Below are 25,141 nucleotides of genomic sequence, written 5' to 3'. Positions count from 1 at the left end.
GGGGATGTGGCTCAAGCGGTAGCGCGCTCACCTGGCATGCGTGCGGCCCAGGTTCGATCCTCAGCACCACATACAAACAAAGATGTTGTGTCTGCCGAAAACTAAAAAATTTTTTAAAAATAAATATATAAAATAAGTTGCAGTGGCAGAGCAGCAAGGGCTCTATTCAGAGCATAAAATGGACCACTGTTAACAACTCCTGAGTATTTACTCAGTTTCCTCTCACTAGTTGCACTCCTACTTGGCTACTAGATATTGGAATATCTCAGAATGGATCTGGCCCACCTTCTGTATCGGTACTGGGTAACAACATCCATTCCCATGACTTCTAAATTGTGTGCTATGACTTTCAAACGTGTATCTCCGGCTCAGACTTGCCTGTGTTTTCCACACTGATGAATCTGCCCACCTTGCTTAGTAATGGGTATCTCCATCCCAAAGGTAGCACTCCCTGCCCTTCATTCTTCATATCAGTAAATAATACCACAGCCATCCATTTTGCTCAGACTGGGATCTAGATGTCACTCATACTCCTTCTCCCCTGCCCTTTGTCCCCCCCACATTCAATCCCATCCCCAAGTTCTGGTTTCAAAATATAGCTCAGATCTTCCCCCTCATCCTGATACTCCCTATCTATTCATGGCACACAATTCCTAAACTGTTTAGAATTTCCACGATAGTTTCTTGTTGAGATTATACTGGGAGAAACTGAGGGGTTTTTGTTTTGTTTTTAGTACCTGGCATTGCACCTAGGGTGCTTTACCACTGGGCTATCTCCCCAACTCTTTTTATTTTTCATTTTGACACAGGGTCTCACTAAGTTGCTTAGGGCTCAGCCTCCCAAGTCACTGGGATTACAGGTATGCACCACCATGCCCAGCAGAAACTTGAGTTTTAATTTGGTTTTTCTCATTATCGTCACACCATCCTAACCTAAATGACCACATGTTTCTCATTTACACTTCCATAATAGCCTCCAGGTCTCCCTGCTTTCACTTGTGCTCCATCCCAATCCATTTTTCTGTATAACAGCAAATAATAGCAAGTGTTTCTCTTAAAAAAAAAAAAAGTTATGGGTCTGGGATTATATGTAGCTCAGCAGTGAAACGCTTGCCTAGCAACATTCGAGGCCCTGGGTTCGATCCTCAGCACCACATAAATAAAGGTATTGTGTCCAACTACAACTAAAAAATAAAAATATTTTTTTTAAAAAGAGTACATCATGTTATTGCCCTGCTTGATTTTTTTCCTTCCTTTGGAATGGGGTTTGAACCCAAGGCCTTGAACATGCTGGGCAAATGTTCACCACTGAGCTGTATCCCCAGGCCTTGCTTGCCGTTTTTAGTGGGACCAAGCTTCTTAACCTTCTTGTTCTCTGGAAGTGTTCTGCGATCCAGCCAGTCTCCCTTTCCCTGACTATTACCTGGGTGGGGGGTAGGGGTTTACCCGTATTAAGACTTTGATTCAGCACAAGTAGGGTCCTTAGCAAACATGACAGGAAAGAATTTCAGCATGTGTGCCAGCCAGAGATATAGATTCATTTATTTCAGAAAGCAGACACATTCCAAGGAGAATGGGCTGTCTCAAGAGAGAAGTGTTTTGGGGTAAAGCAAGAAATGCACATTGAAGGGAGAATGCAGGCCATCTCAATAGTGAGAAGCTTTTGGAGTCAAACAAGGAATACTCATGTGAGGGAGAATGCTGGCCATCTCTAGAGGAGAGACTCCAACCAGAGCATCTGGTGTGTTAATATTTATAGAGGGACAGTAGCTACAAGCAGGACTAGAGTTGAAATCAGGGCAGAGTTATAGTCTTATATCACCTTCCTGTGCTTGAGCATTTACCTCACATCGTGTTACTGTTTGTGGGCAAGGTTGTGGGCTGAGGATATAGGCTGTATTACCCAAGGTTGCTCGAGATGCTTGTTTGGCATTTTAGAGGTTCGTGAATATTTATTGCCTGCATTCTAAAGGTTTATGGGTACTTCTCTTTTGAGACTCAGTTTTATTATTTTTTTTCTGTATCCCAAATTCCTGTTTTAAAACCATCTAGCTGACCTTTCCTAAACAAGTGCAAATACCATTCTGCCAACAGTCCTTGTGGGTGTTCCCTGCCCTGGAATATTCCTCCCCTGGGTTTTTGCATTCAACTCTTTCCCACCTTTGTATCTCACCTGTAGTGTCCAGTCTGCAGAGAGGCTTTTCCTGATTGCCTTCCTGCACACATTCTTCTCAGTAAAGTTCAGTGGGCCAGGCACAGTGCTAGACACCTATAATCCCAGCCATTCAGAAACTGAGACAGGAGGATCACAAATTTTATGCCAGCCTCAGCAATTTAGTAAGGCCCTAAGCAACTTAGCAATACCATCTCAAAAGGTCTGTGGATGTAGTTCAGTAGTAAAGTACCAAGTGCCAAAAAAAAAAAACAAAACACCCACATAGCCCATAGGTTTATATTCTGTGATCCACTCTTATAGGGGGACACTTTCTCTCTCTTTTTTTAAAATATTCATTTTTCAGTTTTAGGTGGATACAATTTTTTTATATATTTATTTTTTAGTTGTAGTTGGACACTATACCTTTATTTATTTATTTTTATGTGGTGCTGAGGATTGAACCCAGGGCCCCGCACTTGCTAGGCAGAGTGCTCCACCACTGAGCCACAACCCCAGCCCAATACAATATCTTTATTTTATTTTTATGTGGTTCTGAGAATCAGACCCAGTGCCTCTCACATGCTAGGCAAGCGCTCTACCATTTGAACCACAAGCCCAGCCCCAACACTTTCATTATATATATTTCCTTTCTTCCCCTGTGGAATGTAAGTAAAGATTTTGTTTGCCTTATTCACAGCTGTGACTCCTAGCACTTGCCCAGCACATAATGGGTACTTAATAAAACACATGAAAGAAGAATAGAGTGGAAATGGAAAGAAAGAAAACTCTTTTAGGAATCTTCTGTTTTAAAGTACTATACTGAGGCAGAAAAAACACATGAATGAAAATAGAAAAGAATGAAGAGAAATTTTCATGGAAACAAACCATCACAACCTTTTCCTGGTGTCCTGGTTATGAAATGAATACGAGGTCTAGTGACCTCACATTTTAAAACTTGACGCCTACCTTATTTCTCACCTTTTTTCCTTGTATTATTCATTCTCGTCTTTCCCAAAAGTTTCCAAACATTACACCAGTTCCCTTTCTTTGGTATTTTGTACTCAGGATCCCTGGTCTCTGTGCTTGATAGATTGAGTATAAGGGGTCATTCTCGGGAAACAGATCGGTTGTGTTTATGCTGTCTTTCGGTCACTAGATGGCCCATATTTAAGCATTCAGTAATGGATATGAAGAGGCCTCTACAGATGTAATTTAAGTGACAAGTGCTGAAGAAAAAGCTGGGTAATGGGATAGAGAGTTGAAAGAGAAGGGGATGTTAGACAAGGTGGGCAGTCATACTGAGCCAGCACCTGAATGAAGAAAGAGCAAGCCATGAGCTGTAATGCATCGGGGCCTTCTTTTCCTTGTCAATCAGGATGCCCCTCTGGTCTAGGGCTTTCTGTACTGTGGTGCATGTACTGCAGGCCCCTAGAGGGCACTAGCCACCTGTTGTCATTGTAGGTTTGACCATCTTATCACAGCTTTCCAGCAGATGGCAGTAAAGTTCATAAGACAGGGTGACATTTTCAACTTACACAAAGGTAGGAATTTCTAATTTGCTTTTAGGCTATTTATCGCCTTGTCCTTCTCTGGTACATCAAGGTCCTTTTCTCTCTGGGCCTCAGCATTATCCTCTAATTTTTTTTTCTCTTTCAAATATTCAGATTTACAGAAGAACTGCAAGCGGTGTACAAAAAGCCCCCATGTGACCTTGACTGGCGCTAGCTCACCAGTTATTAATATTTGGCCACCTGTGCTTTTTTTGCTCCCTTCTTCTCTATAGTTCTGGTTTGTTTGTTTTGTTTTGTTTTTTTTCTGGACCATTTTGGAGTTTTGCAAGCTTCCTGCTTCCTTACTCTGAATACCCTGGAGAGTATTTCCTTGAAACAAAAACTTTTGTTATTTGTTTTACATAATCATTGTACCTTAACCACATTTAGGAAATTTAGCATTGGTTCAGTGCTTTTCATTCACAAATTTTGTCCTTGTCCTACTGATACCTTCAAAGCTATTTTGACTTCCTTTTCCAAGTCCAGTGTAGGATTATACTTGGCATTTACATATTGTTTTGTGTCTTTACTCTCCTTTAATGTGAAGGTTCTTCTTTCTCTTTCACAGCATTAATCCTTTTGTAGACTATAGGTCAGTTGTTTTGAGACTGTCTTGCTTGGTATTCTCTCTCTAGATTCAAGTTGTGTGTTTGGGGCAGGAATATCACAGAAGTACTGTTCTATCCTTCTCAGTGCATTGCATCCAGAGAAGCACATGAAATCACTTTGTTCTACTACTGGTGGCCTTGAGCCTCTAAGAATTCCATGTTGAATCGCTCTTGTAGCAGGTGAACTCTGACCACTAGCAGATTCTCCCACTTGATATTTGCCCTCTTACTTGGCCAGTGTTCTGTTAGACTTCCTCTGCAGTTTCAGTTCAGTCATATGAGCCGGAATTGTCTCCCAGATTTCAACCTGCTCTGCAGCACTACTACCTATGATTCGACTTCAAATCAGTAATTATAACGCCCCTTTCCTCTCCTCATGAGTCACCTCCCCTGGTCAAAATCTCTGAACCAGTGCTCATTTCTTCTATACAATCAGCATCTTTGAATACACACACACACACACACACACACACACAATACCTTTATTTTATCTATTAAATATGTGGTGCTGAAGATCAAACCCAGGCCCCCGCACATGCTAGGCGAGCATTCTACCGCTCTGCCACAACCCCAGCCCCCCAATCAGCATCTTTTTAATAGTGTTCTTGGTTTTGAGTTGTACTCATATTAAGTTTGGGCAAAATTAGGCTTGAGAGAAATGTTTTCAGAGAGTGTTGGAGCTGAACATGGGGAAGGAGTAGATGTCATTGGTCAGCTCAGGTTCATTTGATCTCAAATCACAGTCTTTCATGCTAATTGTATTTGATTGCAGTTAAAGTTTAAGTGTTTACTGCATGTCAGTTACAGTGCAGAGCATTCTCCCTGCACTAACCTATCCTTGAAGCAACTCTAGGAAATAGATGTCATTTTATTTGTTTTACAATTGAGAATATGCAGTCTTAAACAGGTTTAAGTAATATGGTTGGAAATTACTAACACTGAAATTCTTGTCTATCTCCAAAAGTCTTGCCCTTTTTTTAAACGGAGTAGATGGGAGGAAAGTCACAGTAGGGCTACTACTTAAGTGTCAGCCTTTTACAGAGCCTAGATTGGAAGTAGTTACCAGCCTGCCATCCAGTTTGAGGTGTTTTAAAGTACAAGAACTTAGGTTCTTCCAGTTTTTACATTCACAACCATAAGATCTGGTTGCCTGGGATTGTCCAGGTTTATAGCTGTTTCCTTGACATGACAATTAAAAGTATCCCACTTGCTTTTAAAAGTATTATGATTTGGCCATGCACCTGTAGTCCCAACTGATTAGAAGGCTGAGACAGAGAGATTACTTGAGTCCAGGAATTCAGAGCCAACCTAAGCAACATAAGGAGGCCCTGTCTCTTAAAAAGTAAAAATTAAGAGCTGTGTGCAGTGGCACATGCCTATAACCCCAGCAGCTCAGGAGACTGAGGCAGGAGGATCACAAGTTCAAGGGCAGCATTAGCAACTTCTCAAGATGTGTCTGAAATAAAAAGGACAGGATGTAATTCAATGGTAGAGCACCCCGGATTCAATCCCTAGTACCAAACAAAAAAAAAGTAAAATTAGGGCTAAGGGTGTAACTTGAGGCAAGATTGCTTGTCTCATGTGCTCAAGGCCGTGGGTTCAATCCCCAGCACCACAAAAGATGAAAAGATGGGGGGTAAATTATGTGTGTGTGTGTGTGTGTGTGTGTGTGTGTGTGTGTGTGTATGTATTATATATATGTAGTAGTTTGAATAATTATATTGTCCCAAACTCATTGTCCTTCCTGAAATCTCTTCAGGAAGACTTGTGTTTCATTGTAACACTAATTGAGATTGGTCTGTTTTTATCACCAACTTTTTTTGCCCCTACCCTAATTATACATTTCTGGTTAGCTTTGTAGGCGATATCAGTTGGTTTTGACTAGAATTTGCCATGTTGTCCAGTCTGGCTTCAAATTCCTGGGCTCAGGTGATCACCTTTCCTCAGCTTCCATAGTGCTAGAACCATAGACACCCACACCAACCTTGTTTGCTTCATTTAGTCAACAGTTATCAAGATTTTGCCAGCCTCACTCTGGTTTTTTTTTGTTGTTGTTGTTGTTTTGTTTTTGGTGGTGCTAGGGATCAAACCCAGGTCCTTGTGCATGCAAGGCAAGCACTCTGCCAACTGAGCTATATCCCCAGCCCTGGCATCCTTTTTATGGATGTGTATATATATGTCAGTAAGTACCAAGGTTGAACTCAAGAATGCCTTACCATTGAGCAGCATCTCCACCCCTTTCTGTTTATTTTGAGACAGGGCCTTACTTAGTTGCCAAGGCTAGCCTTGAACTTGCAATCTTCCTGCCTCATCGTCCCAAGTCACTGGGATTACAGGTGTACACCACTGCCCAGTTCTGTCATCCTTTCTGCCAAAACATTTAAGGTCAATGAGACTTTACATTAGTGGACTTAAGCAGCTGAAATAAATTCTTTTAGGGGCTGGGGATGTGTGGCTCAAGCGGTAGCGCGCTCGCCTGGCATGTGTGCGGCCTGGGTTCGATCCTCAGCACCACATACAAACAAAGATGTGTGTCGGCCGAAAACTAAAAAATAAATATTAAAATTCTCTCTCTTTCTCTCTCTCTCTCTCAAAAAAAAATATTTAAAATAAATTCTTTTAACTGTCAGATTCTCTATGCTAGTGGGACACCCCACAGGTGCGCAGAGCTCATCCAGAGCAGTTCCTGCTTCTGCAACTCACATTCCCTTTCTCTTGGCAGTGCACGATCTGATTTTCTGGCGAGATGTGAAGAAGACTGGGTTTGTCTTTGGCACCACACTGATCATGCTGCTGTCCCTGGCAGCCTTCAGTGTCATCAGTGTGGTTTCTTACCTCATCCTGGCCCTTCTCTCTGTCACCATCAGCTTCAGAGTCTACAAGTCTGTCATCCAAGCTGTACAGAAATCAGAAGAAGGCCATCCATTCAAGTGAGTTGAAGTATCACACACAATATTCCACATTTCAGTGGAGGGGTTTGCTGAGACTGGTCCAGACTGAAAATTGGACCTAAATAAAAAGCAAGAAATACAGAGTTTCATGGAGCTAACTGGTGACATTATTCATCTCCTAGAGACTATGATTACCCTAAGAAGTGGCCCAAACCGTTTTTTTACACACTAAAGGCTTACGCTTTAAGATCAAAGAGGACTAAACCCTGAGCATGACGGCAAGCGCAGTACACCTAGAACTGCGCTCATTCATGTGGTCGATCTTGCCTATGAGCCTCCCATATGACACACTATCTTTATTTTACTTATTTATTTTTATGTGGTGCTGAGGATCGAACCCAGTGCCTCACACATGCAAAGCAAGCACTCTACCACTGAGCTACAACCCCAGCCCTCATGTGGATGAATCTTGAAATGGCTTTGAAATCTTAACTGGACCTGTGTTCTCGGTGGCATCCAGAACTGAATGTATTTACTCCTGGTTTTATTACTGACTTCCTCCTTATCTCTCATTTGGTTTTAATAATTCCAGAATCAAGTTGGTAGGTCATGCATTTCTAGGATCCAGTTTCTAGCTTTTCTGATTGTTCTGTCACTTTAACAGATCTTTTCTTCTTGAAATTCTTAACCCATAAAAACATAAACACTAGCAAATGACAGTTTTTTAAAAAGCCCTTTTCTCATAGAGGAAGAGGCCCTGCTGTGACCTCAGCACTGCAGCTGAACGCCTTCTGGCCACCATGCTGTGCATATACTTTGCTTCTGTAAAAGAAGAAATAACTTAAGTCAAGTGACATTAAAATTTTCTTGCCAATTAATTTTAATAAGTCAATAGCACAGAATGAATGTGTGAATAAATTTTACTGCTTTGCAACATGCTCTGATATCTTAAGGGAGTATTGTTCTTTTCTGCATGACACTTGTAGATATAAAAATATATATATATGTTTTATGGGCTGAGGTTGTGGCTCAGCAATAGAGCAGTCGCCTAGCATATGCAAGGCCCTGGGTTCAATCCTCAGCACCATATAAAAATAAATAAATAAAGATATTGTATCTAAAAAAAATATTTTAAAATGTATCATGAAAATTTATTAATTACAATACCTAATTTTTAAAACTCTTACACATAATTGTAAGTATTTTCTTAATAAATAGAAGGGAAAAAAGCCTATTACTCTTCTATTTTCCCCATGACTAGGGGCTCCTAAAGGTAGTAAAAGTGGCCTCACCTTTCCTGACATCCCAGCATGTAGCAGAATGTCTGGTATGCAAGATGCATGCAGTCAGTATTGAGGGAATGAACAGGTTATGAGCACATGGTTACATCTGTAGTAGTATCTGGGGACAGAACCCTGGTCTTCTAAAGTTTTCAGCTCTGTCAAATTTATTATTTTTTAAACAAATATTTTAAATGCCTTCTTCATCATTCTGAATGAAATTCGTAGATAATGTGATCTAGCTTCAAATATAGTTTCAAAACAGATCAATTATAAAAATGTGAAACATAGATATATTACTTAATTATAAATGACTATCAGCCAATATTTAGTTGCTTGAATATGACCATACCCAGTAGCATAGTGGAGTTGGATTCTTGCACCTACCTCTGTAATCATTAGTGCAGATGTGATTTTCCAAAATGGGAAACAAATCATAAACGGAGTATGGTTTTAGGGCCTAGGGCTATAGCTCAGTGGCATATCACTTGCCTAAAACATGTGACAGTAGTATAGTTTTACAAAACTCAGGATTTTTTTTTTTAATTGTAAACTTCTTATGGCATTCAATCCTCACAATAATCTTGTGATTTTTTTTTATTATTATTTTTAATATATATTTTTACTTGTTGATGGGCCTTTTATTTGTTTGTTTTTGGTACTGGGGATTGAACTCTAAGGCGCTAAACCACTGAGCCACATCCCCAGCCCTATTTTGTATTTTATTTAGAGATAGGGTCTCACCAAGTTGCTTATTAGCCCCTTTCTTTTCCTGAGGCTGGCTTTGAACTCATGATCCTCCTGCCTCAGCTTCCTGAGCCGCTGGGATTATAGGCGTGCGCCACTGCACCTGCCTTATTCATTTATTTATATGCAGTGCTGAAAATTGAACCCAGTGTCTCCCACATGTTAGGCAAGTGCTCTACCACTGAGCCATATGTCACGGCCATTTAATTATAAATGGGTTCACCTTTTTTTGAATATTCATTGAGGGAGTCAAATTTACATAGAACATAGGACAATTCTTCACTGTGTATGACTGCCCCATACTTTTCAGACATCTGGCATCTTTGTCTCTGCCCACTAAATGATGATATTATTTTCACCCCATGATAGCAAAAAATATCCCAGAGATTTCTAAAATGCACCCTAGAGGCCACTTTAACCCTCAAGAACTGCTGTGCTGACAGAGAATGCTCCCTCTTATTTCAAACATGTGACCATTGTTTCTTCCTCTGAAAGAGCCTACCTGGATGTGGACATTACACTGTCCTCAGAAGCTTTCCATAATTACATGAATGCTGCCATGGTGCATGTCAACAAGGCCCTAAAACTCATCATTCGTCTCTTTCTGGTGGAAGATCTGGTCGACTCCTTGAAGGTTAGTTGCTTCTGCAGTTTTTGATGGTGAAACTAAGAAAAATCAGGGTCTGGATTTTGATTCAGAGGGAAAATGGTGCATAGGGTCTTATCAGACAAAAACAAACATATGCTTAGCTCAGTCATCTTGTGAAAATGAAGGTAGTAGTCAGTAGAGAAAGCTGTCACCAAGGGCTAGGGAGATTAGTTCAGTGTCAAGAGCTCTTGTGCAGGGCCCTGGGTTCAATCCCCAGTATTGCAAGCAAAAAAAAAAAAAAAAAAAGTATTGTTGATGTCATTGTTAAACATAAAAAAAAAAATAAGTTATATAGATATCATGAGCTGGGCATGGTGGCACACACCATGTAATTACACCTGTAATCCCAGTGTCTCAGAAGGCTGAGGCAGGAGGATCAAGAGTTCAAGGCCAGCCTCAGCCACGTGGCAAGGCTTTAAGCATCTCTATCTCAAAATAAAAAGGTGTGGGGGTGTGGTTCAGTGGTAGAGCACCCCTGGGTTCAATCCCCACTACCAAAAAAAAAAAAAAGATCATGAGAAGCTGTCACCTCCTATTAGAGAATGAACATCAGATTATCTGGTAATAAGCTGGTGCAGTGACACATGCCAGTAATCCCAGCAGTTTGGGAGGTTGAGGCAGGAAGATTGCCTCAGCAACAGGAATTAACTAAGCAACTCAGTGAGACCCTGTCTCTAAATAAAATACAAAATAAGGCTGGGGTGTGGCTCAGGAGTTGAGTGCCCTTAAATTCAATCTCTGGTACTCCCCCAAAAAAGAATATCTGATAATAGATTCTCTCATGCACTTAAATGTATAATGCAAGTGAGGGAACCTTCATTTTGAAATCATGTGTCATAGGTCACTGTGTTTATACACACTTAGTTAGCTAGAGGTGATTGGTATCAGTTAACATGAACTTTACTGGTTTTCTGCTTAACCCCTCTTACATTGGCTTTCACAGCTGGCTGTCTTCATGTGGCTGATGACCTATGTTGGTGCCGTTTTTAATGGAATCACCCTTCTGATTCTTGGTAAGGTGGCAAGGAAAATGTCCATGCTCCTTGAAGTGATTTGTGAGGATAAGTAAAGAGGCTGTCCAGCATGGCTCTACTTGTTCCACGTGGTCCCACCTCAGTAGCCAGAAGCTATGAACTAGATACTGGAGGAACTTGTGATCACAAATTTGTTAAATGGTCCCATTTATGATATTTCAAAATAGCTGGAAGTAAAGGAGAGTTATCTAGATTTGGTTTGAAAATGGGGATCTTATTTATAATAAAGCCATTTTTTTTATTTGGAAATTGTTATCTGTAGGACAAAGAAAGCAACCTGTATAAGTGTAAAAAACCACAAGCCTCTCTCATCTACTCTTTTTTTGTAATGGTTCTTAATTGGGAGCTCTGGCCAGGATCTGTCGTTTTGAGGAAAGTGTATTACCCTATATTTCCTGAGTAAATGGATGCAGTTGCTTGTGTCTTGATACTTTGTGACTGTCTCATGCACACCTACACTTGCCCTGTCCTGTGATTCTGTCTTTCAGCGGAGCTGCTCGTCTTCAGCGTCCCAATTGTCTATGAGAAGTACAAGGTAGGCATTTATTCCAAATCAGTGTGCTGATTGATAAATGACTAATTTTAGTTGATTTTAAAGTCAAATTTGGGTTCAAATTGGTCACTGTGTTTTCCTCCACTGAGAGAAACTAGATGTCTAGAAGAGATGTGGGTGGGAAAGAGACTTACTTGTTACACCTTGTGTAAACATTTCGAGGTTTTATTGCATAGATGCATTATCTCTTCAAAAAGTTGAAAAAATGCTTAATGAATAAAAACCGAATGTAAAAGGAAGCAGTTTCTTTTGTTTTTTGGGGGGGTTAGCTGTAGGCTGTTCAGGGTGGTGCAAGCAGATGTTTACATAGTAGAATGCTCCAGTAAAGGAAGTACCAAGTAAAGCTTACCTTTGCAAAAGCTTTCACTTTCACACAGCTTGGCATAATTTGAAGTCTGAAACATTAATCTATGTGTTACTACAGCTGAGTCTTCTTTCTTTCCTTAAAGACCCAGATTGATCACTATGTTGGCATCGTCCGGGATCAAACCAAGTCAATTGTTGAAAAGTAAGTACATTTGGAAACACATTTCATCATGACATGTGTTTTTTCCCCTGGTTATTTTTAGTCTTTGTCTAAAATGCCCATATCAAAGATAGTCATTTTCGTCCTGAAAAAAAAAACTTTGTTTTGTTTATTGGGGGGGGGGGGGCAAGGTAGAACACTTGCCCTGGGTTCAAAATCTAGTACCACCAAGTTTAGGGGGTTTTTTTGTTTGTTTTTGTGGTACTGGAGATAGAACCCAAGGTCGCTCTGCCACTCAGCTATACCCCCAGCCCTTTTTATTTTTATTTTTTTAATTTTGAGACTGGGTCTTGCCAAGTTGTCCAGGCTGGTCTCGAATTTGCAAACCTCTTGCCTCTGCCTCCGAGTAGCTGGGGTTATAAGCATACATCATCATACCCAGCTAAGCTAACTGTTTTCTGTGATTACCAAATCTCTCTTTTCTTTTTTAAGTAATACCTAAATCAAGTAATAAAATATTGTAGTGCTGGGGATGGAACCTAGGACTCGCCTATATTAAGGAGCTGCTTTTTTATTTTCAGTTATTCATAACAAATATTATGAAACCAATGATTTGAAGTAAAATGTTAACATTCCATACTTTCTTCAGTTTTTCTTTTTAACTTTTTATTGGTATATCATGAATCATACACTATAAGTGAGATTCAATATGCCTCATTCATCCGTCCAAATAATTTGATCAGTCTCATTCCCCAGAGCCTTCCCTTCCCTTCTTCAGGTGTTCTTTTAGAAAGAAGTACCACAGATTCCCTGTGTGCTGCTTCCATACCCCAGATTTTAGTGCTTTCTCCAGGTTTGTCAAGAAAAAGCTGAGTAGGCTAGAGATGTATGTAGCTCAGTGATAGAGCACTTGCCTAGCATGAGTGAGTCCTAGGTTCCATCCCTAGCACTACAAAAAATTAAGAAGAAACTGAGTATATCCATTAGGTCTGGTTTGATGCCAGAATCTTCACCTGATTTTTTGATTTTTTTTAAACTGGGAATTGAACCCAAGGGTACTTTGCCACTGAGCTACATCAGACAGACAGCACAAATATATATATATATATATATATATATATATATATATAGTGGCTATTTACCCTAGTTAATTTGTGAAAGGTGATTATAGCTAGGCTTTAAAGCTAACATCTTTTTTTTTTTTTTTTTTTTTTTTTTAATAAAGAGAGAGTGAGAGAGAGAGAGAGGGACAGAGAGAGAGAGAGAATTTTAACATTTATTTATTTTTCTTAGTTCTCGGCGGACACAACATCTTCGTTTTTTTTTGTATGTGGTGCTGGGGATCGAACCCGGGCCGCACGCATGCGAGGCGAGCGCGCTACCGCTTGAGCCATATCCCCAGCCCTAAAGCTAACATCTTGAGTGCCAGTATGAGCTTGAATTGGGTTGCCAGCTGTGTTTGTGGCATTTGTGGAGAATAGCCTTGACATTACTGAGGGTTTTCTTTTTTCTTTGTGATACTGATGATAGAGCCCATTGGCACTTTACTACTGATACACCCTCAGCCCTTTTTATTTTTTACTTTAAGACAGAGTCTCCCTTAGTTGCCAAGACTGTCCCTGAGCGTTATGGGATTATAGGCTTGCACCATTGCACCAGGTTTTCTGATTGAATAGCCCCTTTGCCAGAATAAAAGGCAGCTTCTGGTATCCTGTGAGGGGCTGGGAAATGTTGCCACATCCCATAGGCCTGAGATCCAGGATACTATGACCCATATCTGTTTTACATGTCTCCTTCACCCTGACTTCTAGGTCCTTTGTGGCACTGGTGGGTTCTGTACCTCACAGAGCAAGAGAAATGGGCCTTTTTTAAGTAATATCTTGTGAGTTTAAGTAATAGACTGCAAGTTTAGAACATAGTCATCAGGCATCTTGCCTGGGTCCCTACATTCTTCTCTGGAACCCTCAGTGAAAGACCCAAATTCCTGGCAGAGAAAGAGGATCAGGCATGGCAGCAGGGGAAGAGGGATGATCTTTGTGGACCCCTCAGGCTCATCCCAGGCAGAGAACAGGACAGCTTGGAACCCCTATCTCTCTTCACCATATCCCTGTGAAAATGGGAGAATGTTTCTAGGTTGCTCTAGCAAGTCCAGGACTGTCTTCTACTATCACTGTAAAAATGTAAACCCAGACAAATGCTTATTTTTTGTTTGTTTGTTTTTGTTTTCTTCTTTCCCCCCGCCCTGAACAGGATCCAAGCAAAACTCCCTGGAATCACCAAAAAAAAGGCAGAATAAACACATGGAAACCAGAAATGCAACAGTTACTAAAACACCACTTAATAGTTATAATGATGTTACTTGTACCATGGAGGACATGCTCAGTGTCAGCTTGAGCCTGCATTCCAAGCTTATTTTTATTTTAATTTGGTATTTTCTCCCCTCCTTTCCCTTTACCCTCAGTATCAAGCACAAGAAACAGTGGACTGAACAAAAAGAACTGATATCTTAGAACCCAAAAGAATAAAGAAAGAATAAAATTAATAGGATAAATTATACCTTAGTGGTGGTGGAGCTTTTTACCTGTAGCATGAAAAGGGGAAAGATTAGAAAAAGAGAAAGTAAATGGTAGAAAAATTTCTTGGGTCCTTCTATTCAGTTTTCAAGGACTAGTTTTACACAACTCCCATTATAGTTTTGCCCTTATTTTTAAGTTAAGAAATAATGATTAACTTATGAAGAAATGGTTTGGGGACAGGAGGGGGATGCCTTCCTTGGGTTGTTTGCAGCCCACCAATCCCATCTTCCTGCCCCACACTGTGAGCAGCTACTCTTAATATTCCTCTTCTTGACTTAATGATATAACTTCCAGCTCTGAGTAACTTATAGGTTGTAGTGATAATTCCTGTCTCCAGAATGCCATCTGAGAAATAAGAGTAGAACAGAAAAGGGTGGGAAAGGGTGTGACAGGGGCACAGCAATGGCCACCTCCCTCTGCCACTCACCCACAGGGAAGGAAGGGCTCCACCAGCTGGGAGCATGGTGTCCACATCATCTCTTGGATGCCAGTTCTGGGAGTTAATTTGAGAACTCATTCCTGAATGTGCTTTCCCCTCTTTCCTGCCCACCCACCTCACCTCAAGTTTAATAAATATGGTTGTACTTTTATTATTATGAAATAAATGTCTGTACCTGCTGTACACTGCTGTAAACTTGTTAGAGAAAAATAATCTGCATGTGGGCTCCCTAGTTATTGAGTTATTGTAATCCTGTCTCAGTCCGTGGAGGGGGAACAGTCTCAAAAGATGGAACTACCGAAAAAGAAAACGTTTTTCTTTATCTACCACCACCACCACCACTACCACTGCTTTCTCCTCACATGCTGTTGCTTTAATGTGTGCTCATCAGTTTAGTGTAAGAACCAAAGCCAAGCTGGCTTGAGGGGAGATCTTGTGTGTCTGTGGCTAAGAGACTGCACGCCAGTGTGGGGACGCGCATTTTGTTGTTCATGTGGAGTCTAGCTGCTTTGAGGGTGCTTTCCTTTTTCAGACACACAAAATCCTCAGCCCCTGTACCATGGCCCAGGATGCTCCTTTGGAGAGTGCTTTCTGTGGACTTTTAAGTTAAGATGACCAGACAGGGCCAGAGTGTATTGATGGGCTTTCTTCAGTTGGAGACAACAGAGCAGTGCACAGGCACAGCAGGTGGAGGGTGATTGGGAATCATTGATTCCTGTTTGAGACAAAGTTTCTTCCTCCCTTTTCCACATGGAGACTCAAGTCAGTGTGAAAGCAGTCTTTAAGTTCCTTAAGCTTGTAGCTCCTACGCAGTCCTGCCCTTCCAAGAGGGAGCAAGCTGTAAGGGCTACAATATTTGTTGGTCCCAAAGTACTGCAGCTCTGCAGGAAGCACTGGGAGGATTTTTTTTTTTTAATTACTGGGGAATTTAGAGGAGTAAAAGGAACTCTCCCCATACTCCCTTTTCTTATTTTCTTGCCCCCTTTCTTTTTGAAATTCTTAACATTTTCTGTCATATTAAGAATCTCCCTCTCCATCACCATTCCTTACCCTCCCAGGAAGTCGATACACTGATGGACTTTCAGGCTTCCCCTCCAAAGGACCTCTTTCTGCACTGGAAGCCCCACACCTGGTTCTTTTCTTTTGTTGTTGCTGTGTTAATGATAATGGGAGAGATGTTTGTGCCACGCAGAATTTTTTTTTTTTTAAGGAAAACATAGTCAAAAAAGTACTAATGAAACTGTGTGCGTGTCTGTGCGTGCAACATAAAAATACAGTAGCACCCAAGGAGCTTGAATCTTGGTTCCTGTAAAACTGCAAATTGATGTGGTATTAATTTAAAAATAAAGAACACAATGACTGGTGGTGCTCTGCTAACTTTATTCTTTATACTTATAAACGGGGCTTCCTTCCACTTCCCCCCTCCTCACTCCACTTTGAGGGTTTTAAAAAACAATTTATATGAATTCCCAAAATTGCAGAATTTCCATAATGTAAAAAGCACAGTTGTGCATTTGGTTTCTGAGAAAATCAGACACCCTCTAAAAGGTGAGCTTAGGAGAAAGATGAGCTGGAGGTATGGCTTAGTGGTAGAACACTTTTCTGGCATGCATGACGCCCTGGGTTCAATCACCCCAGCCACACTTTAAAGAAAAAAAAAAAAAAAAAGGATGCAAGGGGGCTGCTGGCCCAGAGGAACACACCAGCCTGGAAGGGTTCCCCACTTGCAATGTGAAGCAGCCTATATGAACCACAGAAGGCCACACTAAGCACCAAAATCAAGAATCAGTCACCTCTTTGTAAAACAACTTGTTTCTCAAGTTGCTCTTCCCAAAACTAAGGCTGCTGTGACTCAAGCTGGATTTTAAAAATTTATTCAACATACCTCTTAAAAAACTTAGGCTGAAGTATTTTTTTAAAATGACTGAAGCAAACAACTTCACAAATACGCATACAAATGTTCAAATAATGTCACTAAGTAACATGGTATATAAATATGTATTCAGAGTAACATTTACATATTGGCCATAATAGCAAGGATACCATTAACCAAAAAAAAAAAAAAAAAAATGAAATTGTTCATGTCAGAATCCCAAGGCAAGGAGGCACCCGAGCAATGAGGGCAACTCTGAGGCCATAGCTCCAGTCACAGTAGTAATCACTACAGTGGCACTTCCCGGATCACATTTGAGCCCCCAAAATTTATACCTCTAGCAAGGTCCTAAGATGATGATGCAGATTTGGGGCCACACTTAGAAAGCCACTCAGTCACTTTTGTTCTAAGGCCTCTTCTGTGAAGGGGGAAACCAATACCTAACCTGTTTTCTGACTTGGCTTACTTGAGCATCAACAGTGAGCTCAGGTGATTATAACCAGTTGTCCTGATTTGCCTGTTTTTGAATGGCAGTGTGGAAAAAGTGATAGAATACTCCTTCTGGATTTGAAACCAACATGCATGAAGTAAAGAATGGCGATGCCCAGGCTGGTGCCACAGTTTATCTGTTCTCAAGATATTAATACTGTCTCAAAAACCCTGGAGGGCCAAACTAGTGGAAATTCACTTTTCAGCCAACAGACAGCCCATCCCCAAATTCCAAAACAATGGAAGAACACAAAGCCAGAGCCTTGCCCTGCTGAGTAGACCTTTGGCCAGGGGTGAAGGGCCATCTTGTGTTCTGATCCCAAAGCTGCAAAGCAGCCTCTTGCCTCCCAGCTGAGGCCTGCAGCAGCAGGAGCTGCCCCTCATTCCAAGAGCTTAGCATCCTCAAGAAGTGCAGTTCTCTGCCAACCTCAGGAATCATAAGTGCACTGTGACAGCCTGCAGTGCCCCAAACATGCCACCCCCCTTGCAGGCATAATGGGTAAAGAAATTCTAATAATTTACCAGAGATTGGGAGGCAGCGTGCTATGATGGAAAGAACACTGAATTGGGAGTTGGGATTTTTTTTTTCCTACTTCTTGTCCTGTTTCTACCTTAGCTGTGTGAAAAGTTGTTTCTGGTATTAAGAATTTTGCCTGCGTGAAGGGGGAGAGATGGTACTAAGTTATCTCCAGAGTCCCTTCCAACTCCAGCAAAACTGTATAAAATGCTATAAAATTCGTGGTATAAAAATCCAACTCCCAATTAGAAAGTCAAGGAACTTGGCCTGAGGCACTTGAACCTTGGGTTCTGGCCTGGGGTGGGTAAGGATTAAGAGCTTTCTCTGCCTTCCGCTTTCTCAAGACAGCCCGCCCTTGCCCCCCAGGGCCACACCCTTGCAGACCCCACCCACAAGCTCCACCCCTTGGCTTCCCCGCCCTGACTTTAAGCCAGCCGAGAACGCCGTCCCTGCAGGGGCATCCCTTTGTGGAAAGCCAACGCTGGGGCAGGAGAAAGAGGCCGAGGCTACAGGAATGTATGGGATATTTAGTCCTCCCATCCCCGCCGCTGTCCTAGCTCCTTCTTCCTTTAGGTCCTTCCCCCACTACCTCACAGCTTATCTCTGATACACACATAATAAATAAGACATTTGCACATTAGGGTGATTGGGTCAGCTCCGTCTCCGTCCCGCCCCCTTTCATATAAAAGCATTAAATACAGTTCCAAAATAAAATACAAAGAGCAAAAAGGGGCCTGATCTCAGGGCCACCTGTTCTCCACGGGAGAATGAGTCTACACATCCCTCTCTCGGACCTGCCTGGGAGATCGCGGGGCCCCTTCCCTACCCACAGGGCCTGGCCCTGCCTCCGGAAGAGAGAGGCCGAGGCCCGGCCCCAGGCCCTGGGAGCGAAGAACGGGTAGTGAGTCCACTGAGGACAAAGGGGCAAAGGGAGGAGGCGGGAATATAGGCCAACTGCCGGGACCGCCAGTGCCCCGGGCTCGAATGGACCTGGCGCTAGACCAAAAAAACGCCAGATTCAGTTTAGGGGTAAACGGAGGCCCTCAGGGCAGGAGAGGAGCAAAGGAAAAAAGTGCTAATCCCTTTACACGAAGCCGGTACCGGCGGGAGGGAGTGGCAGAGGGCGGAGCCACCTGGGGCAGGGTCTCTCTGAGCCTGCCCATGAGGCTGGCGCAGCTGGCAGGGCCCAGGCTCAGGGCGGGTCGCCCCGCCCGTCCGTGGTCCCACGCGCCCTCCCCATCCCGGAGGCTCCCAGCCCAGGGCCCCGCCCCCAGCCTAAGGCCCCCGTCCGTGGCCAGGGCCTCCGAGAGGCCAAGAATACCAATTAGGACAAGGCAGTCAGCCGTCCCCGAGACGGGAGCTGTGCCTGCTGGCGTGCAAGGCCGCAGAGAACTGGGCCCCCGGCCAGAACAAGGGGCCGGCGCGCTCCTCCTGCCCTCCCCGAGGCCCTAATACTGACTGATGACGCCCCCACCCCAGCCTGGCAAAGGGGCGCCTCGCCGGCTGCTGCCCGACACCGGCTGGGGCTAGCGGCGCTCGGGGCTAACACTTCAGAGACCGCTTTGGCTTCATAGAAGGTGGAGCGCTGCGCAAAGGGCCGTAGCACCGAGACCGGGTGCGCTTCCCCCAGCGCCCGACTAGCTCCAACACCTAAGTAGCAAAGAGCAGTAGCGTCGGCACCACCCAATCTCCGCCCGGCCCGGCCAGCGGGGGGGCGCGACAGCGGTCGGGCGTGGGAAGCTCTAGCGTGAGATACGAGGGCCTCCCAGCCCGGGCCCGGCCGAGCTCAGGGCGACCCGGCGAGTCGGCTACGCCCGGCACACGGCACCCGGCTTGAGGTCCGTGCCGCCGTCACGCGGTGCAGGGGCGGGTGGTCCGAAGCCCTCGTGGCCGTAGCAGCGCAGCGCCGCCTCCTCGTAGGCCTCCAGGATGGTCTGGCGCTCCTCCGGTGTGAAGTCCATGGAGAAGGGGTGCACCTGCAGGATGTGCCGCTTGATGGTGCTCACCTTGAGCGTGGCCAGCGCGCCCCCGCACACCATGCACACCAGGCCGCGCCGGCTGCCGTCGTAATCCATCAGGTATTCGCCCCGCCAGCGCGGCTGGTAGTTCCGCCGCTGTTCCCGGCTGCGGGGCGGCGGCGGCGGGGGAGGGGGCGGTGGCGGCAGTGGCAGCGGCGGGAAGGCCAGTCCTCCAGGTTCCGGCCCGTCCTCTTCGTCCTCCTCTTCCTCGGCGGGCCGCTCCAAAGCAGCCCCAGGGGAGAGTGGGACTTCGCCTGGAGAAGGACAAAGGGCTGCGTTGGAGTTGCTGGCCGACAGCAGGACAGGTCCCACATCTCAGCACACATTCCCCTCCTTTTGTCCCTCGATCCCAGCCTCCCTTCAGCCTTCTACTCTCACTCTTCAAGCAGCCACGCTAGGCCCAGCCCTCTCCCTGCCTGCCCGGTCCCTGCCCACGCTCCTGGCCACCTGCTCTGGCTCACCCCACCACTTCTCCTCTGGCTCCGCCTCCCCCGCCCTTCCCGCTTCCCGGACTGCGGCAGTACTGGGGCCGGTGGAGCCGGGGGGCGACTCCGAGCAGGGCAGCCCCAGGGCCAGAAGGTGGGCGGCCTTCTCGCTCCATTCCTTGACAGGCCCGGTGAGGCACGTGGAGCCCGGGTGGCGCTGGCGGATGTGCCGCTTGATGGTGCTCATCTTGAGCGAGGCCAGCGCGCCCCCGCACACCATGCACACCAGGCCGCGCCGGCCGCCGCCGTCCAGCTCCATGAGGTACTCCAGTCGCCAGCGCTCTTGGTAGTGAGGGCGGTGGTCGCCGCCCCGCAGCGACTGCCCGGGAACCCCCTCCCTCTCCGCCTCTCCCTCGCTCTCGCCCTCCTCTGTGGGCCCGGGCCTCTCAGGGACCCTGCCAGCCTCTTCCTTTACGTCTGGGGGACTGAGATCCTGAGAGGAGGGGGCTCCAGCAGCAGGGGCCGAGTCCCGGCTCTTTCTGGTCAGGTCCTGGGGAACGAGGTCCTCGTCTGTTGGGGAAGGGTTGAGGGAGAGGGGCTCAGCCTGCTGACGGTGTTGTCCTTACCCATGCGGGGTGGGGGGGTATCTATCCTTGGTCTTCACCCCAGCCCCAAGCTAGAGGCCCCAGGGAGAGGGAGAGGGAGGGGGGAAAGAGAAAGAGAGAGGGAGGGAGGGAGGGAGGGAGGAAGAGAGAGGGAGGGGGCAGAGGGGAGAGGCAGAGAGGGAGAGAGAGAAGGAGAGAGGGTGAGAAAGAGAGGGCACTGGAGAGTCCGTCCACCAGTGCAAGTGCAGGGATGGGATGAGTAGGCGGGGCCTTTGGCCCTTGGCCAGGAGTACCTGCCTCTCAGTTTTAGTCACAGACCCCACCTTGCAGCACTAAAGAGGGGGGAGTCTCAGCCTCGGGGCAACCTCGCACCTGGTGGGGGCTGGGTGAGCTCAGACAGCGCCCCAGGCTGGCCACCCCAAGCCTGCAGCAGGGCACTGCGCTGAGGGCCGCTGAGCCCCAGAGAGCTGGGGTGCACTTCCAACACATGGGCACGGATGTCATCCAGGTGCAGGCTGGGCAATGTCCGGCCACACGCCATGCACACCAGCCGGTTCCCCCGCGGGTCATAGTCCATGAGACATTCAGCCCGGAACCAGCTCTGCAAGGACTCCTTCAGCCTTCTCTCCAGGCGCTGGGACCCCAGTCCCCTGCTGCCCCCAGCCCTTCTGGAGGCTGAGAGGCACCTGCGTGGGGATGCCACTGGGCCCCCTTGCACCCGACGCCGGGAGCCCCCACCAGCTGAGGCTTTGCCTGAAAGGGTTGGAGGGAAGCAACTGAGATGCTGGCCCTCTGGGGAGCCCCCCACCACAGCCAGGCTTTCCACAGCCTCTTGCTCACTGAACTGTGACTCAAGTGCCACATCTAACCTCTGCCTCTGCCATCCTCTCCCCTCACATCTTAGCTGCATCTCCCTAATCCTCCTGCACATGCTGGCTAGCTGGCTAAGTCCAACCAGCCTTCCCAAACCCAGATTCCAGCCCTTCCCTGGGCTCCACTGTCAGCTTTTCTAGCACCCTTCTGTTCCCTCACCTACCCTAACCCTCCCTGCCTGTCCCCACCAACTTCTAACTCCTCTAAAACCACAGAATGTCAAAGGTGTTAGAGAGGTTGGAGACTCCCATCAACTGTCCTCTCTCACTATTGGACAATATGGGCAATAAACAGGCCCTACCCAGAGAAGGAGCAGTGACCTGTCCCAGAAAATCAGCTAGTGGACAGAGCAGCTGCCCTGACTTGGTCCCAACATACCTAGGTCCCTGCCTCTCCACGTCCCGCATTACCTGAGCCCTTGGGTGGGCAAGCCTGGAGGCTAGCTCCCTCTTCCTCCTCTTCATCTTCCTCCTCCTCCTCTTCCTCAGCCCCCTGGGCCCCTAGGCCCTCAGCCTCACCACAGGCCCCCAGCCCCAGGTGGGCATCCCAGCTGTTGCTGATGACTTCCTTCTCACGGGGACTCCAATGCAGAGAGTAGGGGTGTTTCTGGCGGATGTGCCGCTTGATGGTGCTGAGCTTGAGGGTGGCCAGGGAGCTGCCGCACACCATGCACACCATGCCATGCCGAGCAGGGTTGAAGTCCATCAGGTACTCCAGCCGCCAGTGGTCGTGGTAGTAGCGCCGGTGGTCACGGCCAGGGATGCGGCTCTTTCCAGGCCTCGAGGCCCTGGCCTCACAATGGTCTGAGTATTTCCTGCCCGAAGATGCTGGTCCCCTGGCCCTGGAGGAGGGCAGGGGGGTACTCCCCCAGGACCCCAAGGTACCCCCTTCCAGCTGAAGATCTTGTCCTGAAGAAGAGAAAAGGAAGATAGATTTCAATCTCCAGTTTCCAGGAAAAGAACCAGAGCTTTAATTTCAGAGCCTGAGAAGGGGGTGGGGTGTTTCACGGAAGGGAAGGGACAGCAATAGCAATGAAAGGAACGTGGGAGAACCAGGGTGTCAAAACACCCTAACACAGGGCAAGGACCCTGTGAGAGAGGCATGAGAACAAAAGGATGCTGGGCACCCTATGAGCCAGCTGTGACTTTTTAAAGATAAATGAGGGCCAAGGACACACCAGCTCTGTACAGCACTCTTTTGGAGGAAAGTGTAGGGATAAAGCCAGGAGAGCAGCAGCTGGGGCGGTTACAGCCAGCATGGAGAAGGCAGTGGGGTGAGAGGAACAAAGGGGGCATCTGTCTACATCCAGGCCTGCACAAGGACCCACCCACCTGGGGCCCCAGCCAGGAGGGCCCCACCCAAAGGTCTCCTTTTTTCCAATAATGCCTCAAAAACTGCCTCCTGAGAGTCCCATGTAGGTATAGGCTATGCCTTTGTCAGTTCCCTAAATACAGATTCCCCTACAGGAGAGATCCCCAACATAAAGCTGTCAACACCTCCACAAAAAGGAGTTTCTTGGACCTGGACTTCCCCCGCAGTCTGAGAGAGCCAATGACCCTGAAAGGGGATGGCAGCAAGGCCACCAGAGAGGCTACCAAAGATACTGCATCAGGGAGCAGCCACCACCCACTAGAACCCATTAAGTCTTTCTAGAGATTTATTTTTTGCTCTGGCAGGGAGCTGGCCACTGCCCAGCAATAAGAAGGGAGGACACTGGAGGGGATGGGGGGTTAACCCAGTGGTGTTCCCTTTGTGAAACAGGCGCCCAGAGCAGTCCCCACCCTCCCTACAGTTATGACCGTTTTATTTAGAAAATGGTCTCCTGGCCACATACAGTAAATGGACAGGTTCTGGTCATTCTCCCATTGGAGAATCCCAGGATCCAGCAAACAAAAGACAGGCTCAGAGAGGACTCCTGTCACACTGTAGAGGGTTTTGTTTGTTTTAGTTTGCATTTTTAAAAAGTAGATTCATAGAAAAAAACCACTAGGTTCAAGTCCTAGCTTCACTGATAACTTGCTCTGTGACCTCTAGTAGGTCATGTCCGCTCTCTGGGCCTTTGCCGTCTTTGTCTGCAAGGATACTGGATGGCTAGCTGGTCTTTTAGCATCCTTCCAGCGCTGGAGCCATGATAGTCTAAGGCAGACTGGCCCTTTAAGAGTCAAAAAAAAAAAAAAGAGGAGGAGCTGAGATTCTTTAAAAACAAAAGGGGATGGGGAGTTTTGGGGAGGAGAGCTCAGAGATTAGGGCAGCGTCTCCCAGGTCGGGACTGCACCCTCACAGGTCTTTAGGCGCAGCTAGGAATTGACAAGTTTTCTCTGAGAGCCAAGAGGACGGGCTGGTCCCACTACAGCTGACAAATTAGGGTTGAGGGAAATTCTGAAAAAGGAAGAGACAAGGCGGGGACAGAAGAGGGTGTCTGCCTTTGTGGGCGAACCCATCCCTTATTTAAAAGCTGCCCGCGGTGGGGGAAGGTGGTGGTGGGCCCCGGGCGCAAGCCATTCTCTTGGCCAGGGAGAACGTAGGAAAGAGAGTTCCTGCCTCGAACCAGGCCACATGAAGAGAGGCAGGCGGGCTGGAAACTGGAGTTCGGTGCTCTGCTACTCTAGGGAAGGAGGGGAAAAAATCCAGAAGGGACACGGGGTGTGGGCGGTCTTTTAAGAGACAGCTGGATAAGAAAGACCACCTGGGAGTCTGAAAGAGAAAGGGGCGGGGACCGCGAGTCCAACCCCATTCAGCCCCGCGCCGCTGGCCCCGCGGGGCCCCTCCGCCTGGCCCCCAAGGCGGGTCGCCGCGGGGCCCTTTAAGGAGGAAGGGATCCGCCCGAGACCCGCGGGCCGACCCCGGGCGCTGGGCGGAGGGCTCTCCCGCTGGCCCTGCAACTTCGATCCGCGCCCGCCAGGTGGCGCCCCCGGCCGGCCTGCCCGCGTCCCCCCCTTTGTTCGCCGGCGGAGAGGGGCCCGGAGCCCGGAGCCGAAGCCCTCCCTTCCCCCACGCCGGGGCCCCCGCCTGGGCCGCCGGCCCCAGCTCTTACCGCCGTCGTCCTCCTCAGGCTCCGCGCCGCCGCTCGATCCGGTGGGCGGCAGCCGTCGGCCCCGTGCCGAGGCCACTGCTGGCCCGGGGCCGCCCCTGCCGCCGCCGCTCCGGCTCCGGTGGTCCCCGCCGGGCTCCATGCGCTGCGCTGCAGAGCGGGGCCCCGGGGCGGCGGGGCGCGGGGCCGCGGGGCCGAAGGCGGCCCGCGCGGGGCGCTCGGTGCGCGAGGCCCCGGGGCGCGGGGCGCATGCACGGGGCGGCCGGCCGCACGGACGGCTGGCTGCTCGCTCGGCGGCGCGGGCTGGACCGGGGTGGGGATTCCTGTCTGGGGCCCCTGGGGCTCCTTTAAGGGCTCCTGGG

At 47.1% G+C, this 25,141-nt stretch overlaps 2 protein-coding genes across 4 annotated transcripts in view; one reads left to right on the top strand and one right to left on the bottom strand.

Annotated features, from left to right (window-relative positions):
- Positions 1-14,319, top strand: part of Rtn3 (reticulon 3) — a 64,166-nt gene extending 49,847 nt beyond the window's left edge. For all 3 annotated transcript variants that reach the window (XM_026414410.2, XM_026414411.2, XM_077798025.1), the window contains 6 exons: positions 7,036-7,243; positions 9,727-9,865; positions 10,824-10,893; positions 11,403-11,449; positions 11,917-11,975; positions 14,184-14,319. In XM_026414410.2, coding sequence (XP_026270195.1) covers positions 7,036-7,243; positions 9,727-9,865; positions 10,824-10,893; positions 11,403-11,449; positions 11,917-11,975; positions 14,184-14,229 — 569 coding nt within the window. In that variant the 3' untranslated portion in view covers positions 14,230-14,319. The remainder of the gene's footprint in view (positions 1-7,035; positions 7,244-9,726; positions 9,866-10,823; positions 10,894-11,402; positions 11,450-11,916; positions 11,976-14,183) is intronic.
- Positions 14,320-18,206: 3,887 nt separating this feature from the next.
- Zfta (zinc finger translocation associated) lies at positions 18,207-24,921 on the bottom strand. The gene is made up of 5 exons (XM_026414408.2): positions 24,783-24,921; positions 22,159-22,656; positions 21,248-21,628; positions 20,370-20,840; positions 18,207-20,099 (listed from the first exon to the last, which is right to left on the bottom strand). Exons 1-5 carry the CDS (start codon positions 24,919-24,921, stop codon positions 19,636-19,638), a joined length of 1,953 nt encoding a protein of 650 aa, XP_026270193.2. The 3' UTR covers positions 18,207-19,635.
- Positions 24,922-25,141: the final 220 nt, after the last annotated feature.

This window comes from Urocitellus parryii, chromosome 4, assembly GCF_045843805.1.
Source record: "Urocitellus parryii isolate mUroPar1 chromosome 4, mUroPar1.hap1, whole genome shotgun sequence".
In the NCBI taxonomy this organism is placed as follows: domain Eukaryota; kingdom Metazoa; phylum Chordata; class Mammalia; order Rodentia; family Sciuridae; genus Urocitellus; species Urocitellus parryii.
This window is presented reverse-complemented; position numbering and strand designations above follow the sequence as displayed.